At 43.7% G+C, this 17,380-nt stretch overlaps 2 protein-coding genes across 6 annotated transcripts in view; one reads left to right on the top strand and one right to left on the bottom strand.

Annotated features, from left to right (window-relative positions):
- Nucleotides 1–13,295, top strand: part of ATP6V0E2 (ATPase H+ transporting V0 subunit e2) — a 32,962-nt gene extending 19,667 nt beyond the window's left edge. For 2 of the 4 annotated variants that reach the window (XM_078152979.1, XM_078152976.1), the window contains exon 4: nt 12,735–13,295. The gene's annotated coding sequence lies outside the window, so the exon portion shown is untranslated. Of the gene's footprint in view, nt 1–7,963; nt 8,149–12,734 lie in introns of those variants that run through there. The other 2 variants (XR_013486072.1, XM_078152974.1) reach the window with 2 other exon arrangements.
- Nucleotides 2,620–15,778, bottom strand: LOC110201946 (uncharacterized). 2 transcript variants are annotated; one of them, XM_020977849.2, is made up of 4 exons: nt 14,505–15,776; nt 9,800–11,842; nt 7,157–7,207; nt 2,620–5,240 (listed from the first exon to the last, which is right to left on the bottom strand). In XM_020977849.2, the coding sequence occupies exons 1-4, from the start codon at nt 14,623–14,625 to the stop codon at nt 4,234–4,236; spliced, it is 3,222 nt and encodes a 1,073-aa protein (XP_020833508.1). In that variant the 5' UTR covers nt 14,626–15,776; the 3' UTR covers nt 2,620–4,233. The 2 variants fall into 2 exon arrangements, with proteins under 2 accessions (XP_020833508.1, XP_020833509.1); XM_020977850.2 differs by lacking the exon at nt 7,157–7,207 and having other exon boundaries at nt 14,505–15,778.
- Between the last annotated feature and the right edge of the window lie 1,602 nt (nt 15,779–17,380).

The raw sequence follows: 17,380 nt of genomic DNA, 5'->3' as shown, positions 1-17,380 counted from the left end.
ATACTTTTGTTTCTTCATTGCCTATTCTAATTCCTTCACTTTCTTTTTCTTCTCTTATTAGTAAAGCTAACATTTCTTGTACAATATTGAATAATCGTGGTAATAATGGGCATCCTTGTTTCACCCCTGATATTACTGGGAAGGCTTCTAGCTTATCCTCATTTCAAATAATGCTTCCCGATGGCCTCTCGCCTGGGAATGGCTGGAGCCTAACAGAGAAGGCTGGAACAGTTGATTGGTGGTGGTGGTGGTGGGGCACAGGGCTGTGAAGCATGCAGGAAAAAAAAAAACCAACCAGAGTCACATAGCATCAAATTTATAGAGGCCGGTAGAGAACAGAGGTGTATCCTTTTCAGAACTGGGTCAAGGAAGGGGCCCTTGAGTTTTCTTCATAAAGAAAGGTGAGCTGTGTGGGTAGGCTGAGCTAATATAATAAAAATTATAATTCTACCTAAATTAATTTGCTTATTCAGTGCCATACCAATCAAACTACCAAAAATTATTTTATAAAAGGGGCAGCTAGGTGATACAGTGGATAGAGTACCTGGAGTCAGGAGGACCTGAGTTCAAATCCGGCCTCAGACCAAACACTTGACACTTAATAGCTGTGTGACCCTGGGCAAATCACTTAACCCCAATTGCCTAAAAAAAAAATTATTTAATAGAGCTAGAAAAAATAATAACAAAATTCATCTGAAAGAACAAAAGGTCCAGAATATCAAGGGAATTAATGAAAACAAATTCTAGGGCAGGTGGCCTAGCCATACCAGATCTTAAATTGTATTATAAAGTGGCGATCATCAAAACTACTTAGTACTGGTTAAGAAATAAAGTGTGGATCAGTGGAATAGGTTAGGTAGACAAGAGACAGTAGTCAATGACCATAGTAAGCTACTGTTTGATAAACCCAAAGACCCCAGCTTCTGGGATAAGAACTCACTATTTGACAAAAACTGCTGGGAAAACTGGAAAATAGGATGGCAGAAACTGGGCAGAGACCAACATCTTACACCCTATACTAAGATAAAGTCAAAATGGGTACGTGATTTAGATATAAAGGCTGATACTGTAAGCAAATGGGGAGAGCAAGGAATAGTTTACCTGTCAGATTTATGGAGAATGGAAGAATTTGTGACCAAACAAGAAATAGATAACATTATGAAATGCAAAATGAATAACTTTGATTACACTAAATTGAAAAGTTTTTGCACAAAGACAATGCAACCAAGATTAGGAGGGAAGCAGAAAATTGGGAAAGAATTTTACAACCAGTGTCTCTGATAAAGGCCTCATATCTAAAATACATAGAGAACTGAACCACATTTATAAGAATGCAAGTCATTCCCCAATTGATAAATGGTCAAAGGCTATGAATAAACAGTTTTCAGATGAAAGAATTGAAGCTATCTATAATCATATAGAAAAAATGCTCTAAATCACTATTGATCAGAGAAATGCAAATCAAAACAACTCTTAGGTACCACATCACACCTATCAGATTAACTCACTTGACAAAACAGGAAAATTATAAATGCTGGAGAAGATGTGGGAAAGTTGGAACACTAATGCATTGTTGGTGGAGTTGTGAATAACCCAACCATTCTGGAGAACAATTTGGAACTATGCCCAAAGGGTTATAAAAATGTGCCTACCCTTTGACCTAGCAATACCACTTCTAGGGCTATATCCCAAAGAGGTCATAAAATTGAGAAAAAGACCTACATGTACAAAAACATTTATAGCAGCTCTTTTTTGTGGTGGCCAAGAATTGGAAATTGAGGAGATGCCTATCAATTGGGGAATGGCTGAACGTGATGGGATATGTGAATGTAATGGAATACTATTATGCTATAAGAAATGATGAGGAGGCAGACTTCAGAAAAACCTAGAAGGACTTATATGAACTGATGCTGAGTGAAATGAGCAGAAGCAGAGAAAGTTGTACACAATAACAGCCACATTGTGAGATGACTAATATTGATAGGCTTAACCCTTCTCAGCAATACAAGGATCTAAGACATCTGCAAAGGCCTCATGATGGAAAATGCTATCCACAAAGAAGAAAGAACTGTGGAATCTGAATGCAAACCAAAGCATACTATTTGTTCTCTCTCTCTGTTTTCTTTTTTTGTTTCTTCTTTCTCGTGGTTCCTCCCATTCATTCTAATTCTTCCTTACTACATGACTAATGTTTAAATATGTTAAATAAGAATGTATATATAGCACCTATATCAGATTGCATGCTGTCTTGGGGAGAGGAGATGGGAGGGAGGTGGAGAAAATTTAAAACTCAAAAGCTTATGGAAGTGAATGTTGAAAGCTAAAAATGAATAAATTAATTTTAAAAAAATTAAAAAAGAAAGGTGAGCTCAGTCAAGGATGAGTTCAGGAGATTGGAGCAGGAAGAAAGGGAAGAGGACTCACCAGACTAGGGGGAAGGTTGGACTCTGGAGAAATCTCTAGTGTCATCTAGTCCACTTCCCATTGGTACTGGAGAGTCCAGTGACCCAGTTCCATGTCCAATCCCACTTTTGACACCAATTAATGTTAACTGGACTAGAACCAGCCTCTAACCTGTGGCTGGTGGGAACCACACAAAGCAGGCCAGAGTCAGGAGAGTCAGCACAGAAACAGCAGTTTAATTTCAAAGTGAGGAAACCCTTACAAGAAGAAATCTTCCTGAGGAGAAAGAGCTTAACATGCTGGGGCAAAGGCAGCACTTATAAACACAAAGCCCACAAGGAGGAGCTTGGATTACAACACAATCATTTTTAGGTCTGGAGTAGCAGTTCTCAATGCAGCTGTTCCTGGGTCCAACGGGAACAGTGTCCAGGTTGGTAATTTCACAGCATGGTACAGATCCAGTTAGTGTAGCCTTAACAGGAGCGTAGTCTTTGGTTTGGTTTACTTAGCATTTATAAGAAACGGGGATTGTGAGCATCTCAAGAGGTTGTAATGGATGGCTTTAGACTGCAGCATGTCGGCTCTCTGGTCCCTAGGGGGCAGTAAACGCCTGGTGCTGTTCAGTACAGTACACTTTGCCAGAGGGTGAGATAATCCAGAAAACAAAGGATTGTTGTTATTCCAAGCTCAGGGCACCCACCTGCTTGCTGGGCCTTAGCTCTGTGAAACAGGGGGTCTCCAAATATCTTAAGAGGTTAAATTTTGTGCATGACCATAACAGAATGCTGTTATAAGGGATAATAATTTGTGTTGAACCACAAGGTTGGAAAATAGAAAAAGGAGGCAATAAGGTTGTTGATAAAACTGCGGGATTGTTGGTATAGGAGACCTCAGGTTGTTCTTAAAACAGAATTTCTTCAGGATAAAAAAAGGACTTGCATCAGTATTGTGTCAAATGGGGAACTATGCTTGGTAAAGAGAAGAAACCAGAGTTTGATCAAGAGTATGAAAACTGGGGCAATTTAGGGGAATTTTGTAGTCTCTCTCTTGGGCCACCTGCAGGTATGTATTCAGCCTGTACATGTATGCCTTCTGGCTACTGCATGTGACAGTCAGTAAACTTCTCACTAACTTGAGATTGTTTCTGCCCCCTGGTTTTTACAGCCCAACAAGAGTAAATAAAAAGTATGGGGGTGTGGGGAGAGCTTCTTAGAAGGGCTGACAATTCAAGCTTCAGCCTCCAGTACCCCAAGAGCTTAGAGTGTGTTTATGAAAAAAAATATACTAGTGAGCCCAAATGGTGACAGTGACAAGGTAACCTATGCCCCACAATCTGGTAAAACCTCTCTAGGAAGTGCTGTAGAAGGTAGAGAACAGGCATCATCAGAGTTGAAAAGAACAGGAGGTAGGGAAGGTTTGGCCATGTCTTGTAGCTGGTTCTTAAAGGATAAGTAGGATGGGAGTGATGGCCAAGAAAAGAGCCAAGGCTTCCTGGGGAGAAAAAAAGCACACAATGGAGCTTGGCCAATTAATTCCTAATTGTACACAATAAGTTTTGAATTCTGGCCTTCTGCTGTCTGTTCCTGGCTGTCTGTTCCCATAGCCTGAACATAAGAAATTAGGAAGTTATATCTGCTAATGCAAAATATCAGGATACATTCTTCTGAAAGGCATTGTTCTTTAGCAAGCAGTGTGATGGACCAGGAAGAACATTAGACTTGTAGTCAGGAGACTTGGGTTCAGCTAATGTCTGTCTCCCTTATTAACCATGTGAGCTCCATTACTTAAGTTCACTTTCTATCACTAGCTAACGTGAAATTATTCAAGTTGTCAGAAAGCTTTCTTGAGAAATACATGTATGCCAACTGATAGAACACAGGACAAAATAAACCCTGCAATTTGAAAAAGTGTATTCCAATTATTCTCAGCCTCACCTCGGGCACGTTTATAATTTTTCTTGTAAATCAGATTTAATTCTTCTAACTCGGCCTTCTTCTTATTCTCAAAGATTTTCTTTTTCTTCTCAAGTTCTTCCTTTTGCTTCTCATATTGTTCATTTTCTTTTCCCAACTTTTTCATTTTCTTCTTCAGTCCTTCCGTTAGCTTCTCATACTTCTTTCTGATTTCTTCTCTCTCCTTCTCAAATTGCTTCTTGTAGCGCTGCTGACGAGCCTCCGTGTCTTCCTGGAGAAGTGCTTCCACAGATTCATATATATTGTTGGTGTAGTGGGTGCCCCCATTATCTTGCACCATTTTCTCAACCATGGCCATCAGCTCTGAAACCTGGGCATGTGTCAGGGCTCCACTAGCATTATTGTCAAATGCACAGCATCGATGTTCACACTTCTCCAACAACTCCTTGAAATATGAGTCATCAATGGTTTCCAAGAAATCCCCTATGCTTTCTTCTCCCAGTTTGTCTTTCCCAGTGAATACAATGATCAAAAACTTCACTGCTTCAGCTCCTAGAATATTACAAAGCCTTTCCACGGCTGCCTTCTCCTCCTTGGTGAAACGACCCACTTGCAACACCAGGAGTAGAGCATGAGGTCCTGGGGAGGATAGTGTCATGAAGTGAGCTATTTCCTCCAAGTTTTCTTTCTCAGCAGTATCGGTGTCAAAAATGCCCGGAGTATCAACCACAGAAATGTCCCTCCCATTCCATCTGCCCCTGGCTTTCCTGCAGACCTTGGTGAGTGACTTTCCTGAACACTTGGATTTAAACTCTTTCCTGCTCAGGATTGTGTTTCCTGTTGCACTTTTCCCAACCCCTGTTTTCCCCACAAGGACAATTCTGAGTTCTGGCTCCCTTGAGTCTCCTCCACTGTTGTCTGGTTCTGTAGGAAACAAGAAAGAAGAATGAATGACTGGGTTTTGTAGATGATTGTAATAAAGTATTGCTCAGAAATCCTATCATGACATGGAATGACCCTTAGGTTCTTGAGGGCTATGCCCATGGAGTACAAGCTGAGATGGGTCCTCTGGACCTATCTGGAGGAGCTTTGAATATGGCCAGCTCTCTATTGTCCTAGTGAAATTCTCAGATCCTTGTCAGCAAAAGGGAGGCCACCAGGAGACTGTTCTTTGAGGGGTGTGAGGAGATGGCATTTCTTAAATTTATATCACTTTAAATTCTACCCTTCCTCTGGAGCACATAATGAATGAATGAATCATTGTTGCTTGTTAGAAAACACATTGCATGTGTGTGTACACATTTATACATAGCTACATTAAACCCAGCTATATTAATAATTGAGGCCTTTTCCCACGTGTGGATCTTTGTGTGATGTGGAAATTTATTCCTCAGATCTCTAAAGAATCTGAATGACTATTTCCTAGTGAAAATCCCCAAAGAGCAAAGCTATAATCACCTCTGAACTCTGCGTGCAGATAGAAGTACGTATTTTTTTCAGTTTATTTATCTTGCTTTTTTTTTGCAACAGGGATAATATGGATATATGATTTGTATGACTTCAGATAAATAATGTGTGTCATGTTACTTGTCTTTTCAATGGATTTGGGTAAGGGATGGATAGAAGGAGAGTATTTGGAACTCAAGATAAAAAATGAATTTAAAAAAAGATAAAATTATAATTAGGAAATACTTAACAAAATAAATACAATATAAAGAAATTTATTTCCCATTCCTTCTAGACTCTGAATTAGCATTTCACCCATAGCATCCCAGAAAAAAATACAAACAAATGTGGGCACCTCCATAAATCTCTGATTCGTCACTTATGAGAACAACCCAAAGGCCATTTTCCTATCACTTGATAGATAATTGGCAGGTTTCCTTTAAGGATTGTCTATAGTTTTTGCTATTGCCTCTAAAATCAGTCAAGAAGGGTCTCTCTATCTTGCCCAATTAACTTCATTGATGAGTGCCCATCTTGGCTTAGATGGTCCATATCAGCTGACATCACAGATAACTTTCTTATAGCTCCCTTGTCAGCCACTTTTGAATAAATCAGGGAATTTTTCAGTTCCCTATTGCTCTTTCCCTAAAATAATTATTCTACTCCTAGACTCCAAGACCCTAACCTGGAAACTGAGGTAGCAAATAACACCTTGGTCCTCACCTATCAACATCCTGGAATCTCCAACCCCTCCCCCCCCCACCCCAGCCCAAGTTAGGGATCTCTAGCAGAGATCAGAGAAGGGACTTTTCATATACAGTAAAGGGAAACTGAGCAGTCATTTTTGGAAACTCCATACTACCCCAATTCAGCTGCAGATTTGGAGCATTACAGCTTCTCACTCCTATCTACAATCCTCCTGGGCCCTGGGAAGCTACATAGGCGTAATTTTTTTTTTTGAGTGAAGAATCGTTTATTTTAAGGTTCATGGGAGAACTGGGCACACCTCTCAGAAGATATTGCGTGGATTACAGAAGTGAGAAAAAGTTTTATACTGTTAGAACGCTTCGACTCCTCCCTTCCAGGCCTGGATTGATCCATTCCTTTCCAGGTTACAATCTTACACAGCCACCCATCCCATGTCCCCTTGACATGCCACCCCCACCCCATCCCTCATCATCCAAAAGCCTGTGCCCTTTGTCCTACTTAGAGCTGGGTTAAAATGGGTTCTGCCCTCTAGAACTTTGGGGTCTATTAAAAGATTAGGGCCCTTAGCAGTAACTTTTAATAAATCATTTTCGAACATATAAATCTTGTTGCTGGATTTCCTTTTTCCCCTTCCTAGTGAAGATACTTGAGTTATCACATAATCATTCACTGGGAGGAACACTTACCATCAAATGAAGGAAACAAAATAGGTAGGGTGCCTTGAATAAGTCTTCTTCCTTAAAAACAAAACAAAACTTCCTCAAATTCAGGAATCTCTTCTTCTAATTGTTGCCAGTGAGGAGCCCTAGTTGAGATCTGCCTCCCTCTGTTTCCCCAATAAGAATTTGTATAGATAGGTGTCCACCTGAGTCCAAACAACTACGTCGCACCTGGATGTGAATAAATGTGAAATTCCACTTCTGGTTTCTTAGCTGACCTCAACTAGGTGGAGGCACCATTCCAGTCCTATAATGTACACCTCCCCCACTCTCTGTCCTCCCCATCTATGACAGCTTCAAAGATCTCAGCATACAGACCTGGAAGCAAAAGTAGCAGACAGCACCTTTTCACCCATCAATCACCATCCTGTAACATTCTCACCTCCCCCCCACCTCAAAAAGAGAGCACATCCCTTACATCCATCAGAAGAGGGATTTTCTTGTGCAAAAGGGGAAAGCTGGGAAGAAAATTTAGGAGGAACTGCCATACCACCACCCCATTCTGGAAGCCAATTCCTTCATTAGAATATAAATTTTTCTCAATAGAACGTGAGCTCCTTGCAAGCAGGAATTGCTTCTTTCTTTGTATTTGTATCACGCAGTACCAAGCACAGTGTTAGACACTTAGTAAATACTTAATAAATGCTTCATGTTGATTGTGTTAATTAACTGCAAATCTCCTTCCCATCTCTAGCCAGCTGTAAAGATATCCTTTAATGGATCTCTTTTGTACACCTAAGTCTCCCATGGGTTTTTCTTCCTTTCTCTTCCTAGTATGGATGCTACATTATCACACAATCACTGATTTGGAAAGGCCTTTTCCTCCTGGTGTAATAATTGACATGTTTTTGAGGAATTGACCAAGAATCCTCACTTCTAAGCCCCCTGAACTCAAAAAGAGAGCCTTCATTCGACCTTCTTTGGAGTGGTCTGAATTGAAGGTCATGGTAAGTTTCATGGTAAGTTTAGGGTAGGGCAAGAGTGTCACTCAGGGGTTGTTGGGGGTGGGAGTGGAGCCATGAACATGGAAGAACAGGGGTGTATATGTTTCTGTGAAAATAATGGGATTCAGGTGGCAGTAGATGTCATTCTCCTAGGTTCATGGTATCCTCTTTCCAGAACACAGCTCCCCTTCCTCTGTTAAAATGTTGAGCCACTAGCTAGAAAGAGCCTTGGGCCGAGTCTGAAGGCCCAGGGTGGTGGTGGAGAAGTGGGGGTGGGGGGTGGGGCTAGGGAAACAGGACTTCAACAAACAGGACACATAGAGAGGTTCCCAAAAATCTTAATGCAGTTTTTAAGGTTTTGGCCTAGAGAGCTCAGGGTGGTGGTTGAAGAGTCAGGGATGGGGTGGGGGGAAAGTGAGGGGTGGAATAGGATTCTGTAGCACAGAAAAAAAAAACCCAAACCCAAACAATATCAGAACAAATTTAATTCATGAAAATTGATCAAGTACCAGGCTTAAAAGAGAAACAGAAACAAAAACTAAAGTCTCTGTCCTGAGGCTGAATTCTACCAGATGAAAATATGGGATTAACCAGTTAATACCAGAAAACTGTCCACAGTCTTAGTGGGCTGCCCAACATGAGCCTGAATGAGGCATCAAGGTGACACAGCAGCTGAAAACACTCATGGAATATTAGATTACTTAAATAGAATCATTATGGCCTAGGTTTGTTACCCAAGATGTCAATTCTGTGTCATACAGCGTCTCTAGTGATGTGAGGTATTAGGTAAGACTTGGTGCTTAAAAACTGTCTAGAAGCTTGAAGGAAGCGGCAGTGTGGGATAATGGGTAGCAGGCTGGCTTTGGAGTCAGGAAGACCTGGGTTCATGTCCTATGTGAAGATGGGTAAAGTCCTTTAAACCTCAGTGCCCTTCCAACAAATCCCTAAATTATAGGCATCTTTACCTTGGTATCCATGAACTTGTAGGGTTGTTTTAAAATATACATATTTTAATAATTGCATTTGAATATAATTGGTTTCTTTTGTGATCCCCTACTTTATTTCATTTTTTTTCTTTTCTTTTTTTTTTTGGCTAGGCAGTGGGGTTAAATGACTTGCCCATGGTCACACAGCTAGTAAGTATTATGTGTTGGAGTCCGGATTTGAATTCAGGTCCTCCTGAGTTCAGGGCCGGTGCTCTATCCACTGTGCCACCTAGCTGCTTCCTGTATTTCATTCTTTTCAAAACATTGTTCTGCCAAGGGGGTTGATAGGCTTCACCATACTGCTAAGGGATGCAAGATAGAAAAAACAGCAAGGACTGCTGCTGTTAAGTCACAAATTACTGTGAGCTCCTGCTCTGGACAGAAGGAGTTTCCATTGTTGGATTTTTCCATGAAATTGTGATCATAGTACAGGTCTAGATTTAAAAAAAAAAAAGCTCAATGTGAGGTCACCTGTCAAAAAAAGGTGCCTTGACCCACCCCCTCCCACACTAAATGGACTCCTACAAACAGCAAATAAGTTCCTCAGGTTCTGACCCATGGTAATTTCATTGAGTGGACTTTGGAATCAATGAGAGTCTCCTAATCAACCCCTGCAACACTTCAAATATTCCAGTGATGAGAAACATCCTGATGGAATGTAATTGCTAAAAGCCCCTTACCAGAGACTGTAGCTTCTTCTGTGGTAGGGAGGGTCCTCACTGGGTCACTCTTGTCACTGCTGTCACTGGTCCGGCCACCATCACACACGGCAGAAACTCGGAACCTGTACACAGTCTGAGGGGTCAGTCCATCGACATCACAGTATGTCCCCTCATTTCCTGTTCTCTGTTCGTGCCATTCTCCTTCCCCCTCCTCACCCACAGCCTCACTCTCTTCTCTGTACTCTATTCTATAGTCCTTGATCTTGACTCCTGCTCCAACAACCCTTGGACCGTCCCAGTGCAGGGTCACAGACTGTGGTCCCACCACAACAGCTTCTGGCTTCCCAGGAGGCCAGGTCAGGGGAAGTGTCCTCACAACGAGGCTCACGTCACTGCTCTCACTCAGCCCTGGCTCACACACCTCAGCAAACCGGAAGAGATACTCTGTGCTAGGCTGTAGGCCCCTCACTTTGAATACCTCTGGCTTTCCAGACACAGGGATGGCGGTCCAGTCCTCTTGCCCTACAACTTGGTACTCAACCTGATAGCCAGTGATCCTCTCCTCCTGCCTAGATGCTGAGGTCACAGTGAGCTCTACACAGTCATGTGTGACCTCACCAATCTGGGGAGGGGGAGGTTTGACTGGTAGCTCAAAGTTGGTGCTGACCTGCAGTCCCTTTTCATAGAGGTAAATGGAGACCCCCTTGTTCTCCTGTTCTGGGACAGATGCCACAATGAAGTGAGTCTTCTCAGTGGAATGATTGGCCTTGGCAAAGGTTGAAAAGGATTCTGCCAATTGTCTTGCTTTTCTCCTTGTCTCTCTGTCCTTGACCCATGAGGAATATGTCTTTTGCTCACAGTCAGGACTGAATGATGCTGGATTCCGCAGCCACTGTTTCCAGTCTGCTAAGTAGGGCTCCTCTTGCAAAGAGGTGAGTGCAAACACCAGGACAAATCTATGGGGAGAGCCTATTACCACATCGTCCACCTCATTCTGGTTGGCTATCACTGGCACCTCCTTCAGAAGGGTGAGGTAGGACTTTAGCACCTTCATCTCCTGGAGCTTCTGATCCAGGAACTGTGAGAGCCTGTTAGTGCTGAATGGGGACTGGCTCTCCCTAATTAAAATACTGGTCAGCTCATCCTCCTCTGCTCTGCCTGTCCTGATCAGGGGTAAGGCCTTGGCTATTTCCTTCTGTAAAAGCTGTCTGTGCTGCTTATTTAGCTCTTGGAATAAGCTGACCTTTTCCATGATTGCAGGAAAGACTGAGAGCTCTGGTGCCTCCAGCATGTCATTACACCTCTTGTCACACTCAGATAACTTCTCCAGAGTGTCCTGGGCATTGCATACCAAGCTAATGCTGATTCCTCTAGCCAGCCTGGCAGCCTTGGAGCTCAGCTTCTCCAGAGGGTACAGCCAGACTTGGAGGGGCACCCCTCGGCCCCTAAGCAGCTTAGGAAGGGAGGCATACGCTTCTACTGCATCTTTATAAGTCATCAGATTGGTCTGAAGAACAAAATCCCCATAAAACTTACACCTAAATTCCTTGGTTGATTTTTTCTTACTGTGCTCCATTTTCATCTTTCCCCCTGCTTTTCCTGATACTTGGGGAATCTTCTTTACTTTATTCTTCAAGGTGCCTTCTATATCCTTAACGTTTTCATTGGTGGAAACTTTCTGATCAAACACAAAGAAAGCCTGGGCCCCATAGAGCACAGCTGTGACCACGTGGGTGGCTGTCCCTTTATCAAACACATCATGGTAAGCAATATTCTGATACCCCAGGTGGTTCATGGTGAGGTGGGAATACTGGGTAGTCATACTGTACTTGAGAGTGACCCGAGCTTGCCGTTGGGATGTCTTGGTGTCACATAAATATTTGGCAGAACCTCCTATTTTAACCAGGCCCCCCAAGACACTTGCTTTCAGCTCTGCAGAGATATTCATGGCCTTGGTCTTTTCATCAATAGAATCAGAGGTGAGGATGTCAAAGTCAGTCTTGCATTGCTCTTCTGTGGTCACATTTCTCTCAAGGGTCTCCTTGTCCCATAAAGTGATGCCTAGAATGGGACAGAGACATTAGGGAGTAAATGGCAGATTGCAGAGGGACCACAGCCTGTCACTTTAGGGTGTCCTTTCCAGCAGGGACAGCTGGGCCTGGGAGCAGCTTGTGGAAGGAGGGTAAGTAGGGCAAGAGGCACAGATGGCAGAGGTGGAGAAAATCCTACTCCTGACCTGGCAAGAACTTCTCTAGGCCTCTGCAACTTCCTTGCTCCCCTGAGCCTTCTATGACTGAAGGGGGAACCCTTACAAAGCCTCTCCCTACTCTGAACCCCTGAATCTGGATCCTCCTTCTTCCCACCCCTGGGCCCCAGTACACACCTCCCTACTCTGAGTCCTTCTGTTCCTTCCCCAAATAGGGAAGCCTCTCCTCCTCCCAGCCTGGGGACTGCTGCTTAAAGAAATGCCTATGTGATATAGGGGTCACAAGGTTTACAAAGCACTTTGCTCCCAACAGTTCTATGAAGTAAGTAGTGCTATCATCATTAGCCCCATCTTCCAGACAAATAAACTGAGATTCAGAGAGGTGTTGGTTAACTTTTTGGAGAACATAGAGCTAGCAAGTATCAAAGCAGAGCCCTGGTCTTCTGACTATAGGAGTAGCCTAACACATTGTCTGAACTAGATAGAGAACAGGAGGTCATCCAGAGTGACATCAGTTCTTGATGGGTGTAGGAGATATATTGCATGTACAAAGCAGGTTTGGCAGTGTTAGCTGAGGGTATGATCTCTGGAACATTCTCTGAGACAGAAAAGGAGTAGTTATGCCTCTGAGGAAGTACAGCTCCTTCTGGGTTGTCTTGGCCAGGCCCCTTGTGGTGAGACATTCTATGCTGCTAGCTAACGATAATCTTACTCCCTAGCATTAATATAGTACCTTAATATTTGCAGAGTATTGAGGAATGGCTGAGCAAGTCGTAAGATATGATTGTGCTGGAAAACTACTGTGCTATAAGAAATAAGGAGCAGGATGCTTTCAGAAATACCTGGAAAGACTTACATGAACTGGCCCAAAGTGAAGGGAGCAGAACCAGGAGAACAGCGTACACAATTAACGGCAATATTGTAAGATGATCAACTGTGAATGACTTAGCTATTCTCAGCAGTGCAATGATCTAAGGCAATTCTGAAGGACTTTTGGTGAAGCATGCTATCAACCTCCAGTGAAAGGACTGATGGAGTATGAATGAAGAGAGTTTTTTTAAACTTTTTTTGCATATGTGTGTTTTGTATATTTTCTTTTACAGCATGACTACAGAAATACCTTTTGCATGACTGCCCATGTTTAACCTAGGTAAAATTTCTTGCCTTTCCAATGAAGTGAGAGGGGAGAGAGGAAGAGAATTTGGCATGAAAAATTTTTGAAAGTGAACGTTAAAGTTTGTTTCAAAAATTGCATGTTTTTATATGTGATTGGAAAAAATTAAATTAAAAATTATAAATATTTTCAAAGCACTTTGCAAATATCATCTCATTTGATCCTCAGAACAACCCTAGGAGGCAGGTACTTTTATTATCATCCTTATTTGGTAGATGAGGAAACTAAAGCAAACAGAGTTAAGTGACTTGCTTAGGGTTTCGTAGCTAGCGTGTGCCTAAGCCTGGATTTGGATTGAAGTCTTTCTGATTTCAGGGCCAGTCTGTTCAGGTCCATCCACTGAACCACCCAGCTGCATACTACTAACTGGCTCCTGGGATGTGACTCAGGAAGGCAATGAGTGGGATACAATTAAGTGGCTCTTCTAGATAGTTCTTGTTGTTCAGGAGTTTCTGACTCTTCCTGACCCTGTGGACCATGGCTATGGATGGAGTTTTCTGGGCAAACATACTGGAGTGATTGACTTTTCCTTTTCCATATGATCCTTTTGTCAGGCAATCAGAGGTTAAGTGACTTGCCCAGGGTCACTCAGCTAGGAAGTGTCTGAAGCTGAATTTGAACTCTGGTCTTGCTGACTCCAGGCCCTTGTGCTCAATTGACTGAGGCACCAGCTGCCTCTCTTCTAGCTATTGGTAAAGATCAAAAGTCAATGTATATTCAAACAACCTGTAACTCTCACCCTTCTCAAGGGAAGGTGATGGGATTGCCTGTCCTTCCACCTTCTGCCAACCCCTCATTCTGAACCATCAGGTCTTATTTCTCCTTCAAGGCTGCCCTTCAACTTTATTTTAACCAGATTGGTTCACATGCACAAACACCTTGGATGTAGGGTGTGTGTGTGTATGTGTGTGTGTGTGTGTGTGTGTGTGTGTCCTCTCCACCTCCCAACACTGTGTCTGCTTGAATTAAGGCTCTGACTCTCTCTCTGGCTAAAAGTGTTTTTAAAAAACTTGGTCTTCTTTTTATTAGAGCTTTCAAAGATTACTTCTCTTTTTGACCTCCACCCTTCCAGGATGAATGAGCCCCTCCTTACCCTGCCCTCTTCAGACTTCACTCCTCACTCCTGGCTGGGATTTGCCATCATCTAGCATCTCCCATCAGAAGTAAGTGATCTTGGTGGGTTCTAACTGGGAGAAAAGAGAAGGTGACACATTCTAGTCCCTGAGACTTTCTCTGAATCTGACTTGCTTACACTGATCATTTTTCACCTAGAAAGAACTCTTTTCTAACACTGCCCTCTCCTGACATCTGGAACAACGCCTTGCATTCCACAGAGTGATTACCAGGGATGAAGGTATCTGAGCGGCAGTCATACAGTGTCCCCAGATGTAAGGGTCGACCAAGAGCTGGGATCTCCATTGCAGTCTCCAAGGTCACGCTGCTTGGAAGTTCTTTCCCTGCCATTTCCCTAAGGAAAGAAAATTGAGGTCTAGAGCAGTAATCAGAGAACTCACTTTCTAGCAGACTCCAATCTTAAGTGCCCCATTCTTCAGGGACCAAGGTCCCCCAGTCTCTGTTAGCCAGGAACCCCGCAGAAGGTAGTGACTGTTCTGAGATGGAAAGACACCATTCTTTTATGGAGGCAACAAAGGAACCAGGCTTCAGGGAGTGAGTTGTTCTGCTTAGAGAGAATCTTAGGAACAAGCTAGGTCAGAGGGCAGAGGCAGAGCTAGAGAGTAATCAGGACCAGTGTGGTTGAGGGGAATAAGTATTCATGTGCCACTAGCAGGTTTGCAAAGCACTTTACAAATATCATCTCACTTGGTTCTCACAACTACCCTGGTAGGTAGGTGCTATTATTATCCCCATTTGACAGTTGAGAGAATTGAGGCAACCAGAGGGCCAGTGACTTGGCTGGTGTCACACAGCTAGGTAGTGTCTGAGGCTGAATTAGAACTCAGGTCTTCCTGACTCCAGGCTCAGCCACTGTACCACTTAGTTGCTTCTAGTGTGAGGGGAGATACAAAGGCTGAGTTGAGTTGACTTGAAAGGGCAAGGAGGCTGTCTTTGGTGGAATCAGCCTTGAACCCTGGCCTTGGCTTAGTGCTTGATGCATTAAGACCCCAGCCTATGGGGAGCTGGCAGAGAGAGTCCTAGCATTGCCTGATCAGGTGTTCCTTGGCTCTGACTAATGGTTTCTGAGAAGCTGGCCATCACTTTAAGCAAAATGAAAGTAGCCTCCAAAAGAACTTGGTTGTTCCAAACCACCCCAGTCTCTGCATCCAGACTCCGGAGCCATGGAATTCTGAGGTGAGCTGCTCTGGGCTGAGAGCCAGGATTCCCTGCAGGCTCAGGCTGTTCCAACTGCTGCCCTGAAGGCCCATCCGCATGAGTCATGGTGTTTGATGGAGGGGAATGGAGGACTCAGTAGATGAGGGGCTGCTAGGCATCTGAACTGGAGCAGCTCTGCCTTTGAAAGATGAGTATGACATGATTCCAGGAGATTGTCAACCTGCCTCTGACTAGCCAGGTGATGACCTTGGTCTTCTTCCCCTACCTCAAAGCCTGAGATTTACCCTGGCAGCAAGGGATTCTTCTTTGGGATGTGGCTTTGTGATGTCAACAATGAGCCCCACTGGGACAGCCACCATCTAAGCCCTGACCGAGTATGACATGATTCCAGGAGATTGTCAACCTGCCTCTGACTAGCCAGGTGATGACCTTGGTCTTCTTCCCCTACCTCAAAGCCTGAGATTTACCCTGGCAGCAAGGGATTCTTCTTTGGGATGTGGCTTTGTGATGTCAACAATGAGCCCCACTGGGACAGCCACCATCTAAGCCCTGACCGGAGAGTCTTCTTCCTTATGGGCCCTGCTGCACCATTGCTTCTGAGCCAGCCACTCATTTGATTGCACAGCAGGTTGGAGCCTGGGCCCACTCTCATCATATTCCCTGGGCTCTGCCCCTGCTGTCCTACCCTTGGGCAGCTGGCATTGATGAAGGCCTTTTAAAGCACCCCTTCCACCATCATACCCATGACAATCAGAATTATGTGTCCCAGCTCTGAGAAGCTGCATCTTTGATAATCAGCAGTGCACTGAGTAGGGGGAGGGCTCTCTCTCAGAACTAGCCTCCATGAACTCTCCCTGCCCTAGACAGATGGACAATTTTTAGAGTTAGGCCAAATTGACCTTCTGCAGCCCTCCTTTATTCCATACCCTGTAGACAGTTTCCTAGGCCTTTGAGGTTTCTGCTCCCTGAAAAGGCTCTAGACAGCCCAGGAAAGTGGTTCAGTTCCCTCCTAAATGTTAGGATTCCTTTCTCAAGGATAACTGAGCCAGCTGCTTCTTAGAAAGGGTTTGAGGGACAAAGGTATAGCCATTTTCGAGATGTTGCTTTTTAAAGCTATGGGAGAGGGAAAACTCTTTTTATTCAGTTATGGCCAAAGTCAATTTACCTGAAATACAGGAGCTCCCTTGGCTAATATAGTGGCAGTACTGCATCCCTGGATGCAGGTAAGAGGGGGTTTCATCAATGCTGCAGAAAAGAAGGGGGCAGACCCTCAGTATAGCCTTCTATACCCCTATACCACAAAAATGTGGTATCATTGCTCTGTTGGGGCTTCTTGGAGACAGGAATTTTGGATCATTGGCCAGGAATCACTGAGGGAGTGATGTTAGAAGGTGAGGCTGGACAAAGCCTAAACAGGCCAACTCCTACTTGAATGTCCTTCCTCTCCTCCCCTTACGTTGTTATTGTTCAATGGCATCTAAGTCTTCATGGCCTCATCTGGGGTTTTCTTGGCAAAGATACTGGAGTGGTTTGCCATTTCCTTCTCCAGCTCATTTTACAGATGAGGAAGCTGAGGGCAATGGGGTGAAGTGGCTAGCCCAGGGTGTCACAGCTAATAAGTGCCAGATTAGAATTCAAGAAAGTCAGTTTTCCTGCTTCCACTGAATCCACTGCACCACCTACCCACTGTGCCTTTCTTTATAGAGCCCTGCAGACATTTTATCCTGGGTTCAGCATCTCTGCTGGACTGATTCCTCACTTGGCCTCGTGGAGTCTCCCCTTCCTCACCATCCCACTCTTGACAGTCATCTTGACTTGCTAGCTGGTTCTTGTTTTAGCTGTCAAAGATCCCACTCCCTGAATCTGTTTTGGCTCCGGGTCTATGGCTTCACTCTCTCTATGTCTCCCTGAAGAGACTGTGTCTCTG

Source organism: Phascolarctos cinereus, unplaced genomic scaffold (assembly GCF_003287225.1).
Source record: "Phascolarctos cinereus isolate Bilbo 61053 unplaced genomic scaffold, phaCin_HiC Scaffold_1;HRSCAF=81, whole genome shotgun sequence".
NCBI classification, from domain to species: domain Eukaryota; kingdom Metazoa; phylum Chordata; class Mammalia; order Diprotodontia; family Phascolarctidae; genus Phascolarctos; species Phascolarctos cinereus.
Note: the sequence above shows the minus strand (reverse complement) of the source record. Positions and strands in the feature narration are given on the sequence as shown.

What these genes read in the sequence shown, in the direction of transcription:
- LOC110201946 (XM_020977849.2), bottom strand. Translation starts at nt 14,625, where the DNA reads ATGGCAGGGAAAGAACTTCCAAGCAGCGTGACCTTGGAGACTGCAATG. An exon ending in CTCAGATACCTTCATCCCTG is followed by an intron (nt 11,843 to 14,504) that starts GTAATCACTCTG and finishes GTCCCATTCTAG; the next exon opens with GCATCACTTTATGGGACAAG. An exon ending in AGAAGAAGCTACAGTCTCTG is followed by an intron (nt 7,208 to 9,799) that starts GTAAGGGGCTTT and finishes TTTGTTTTTAAG; the next exon opens with GAAGAAGACTTATTCAAGGC.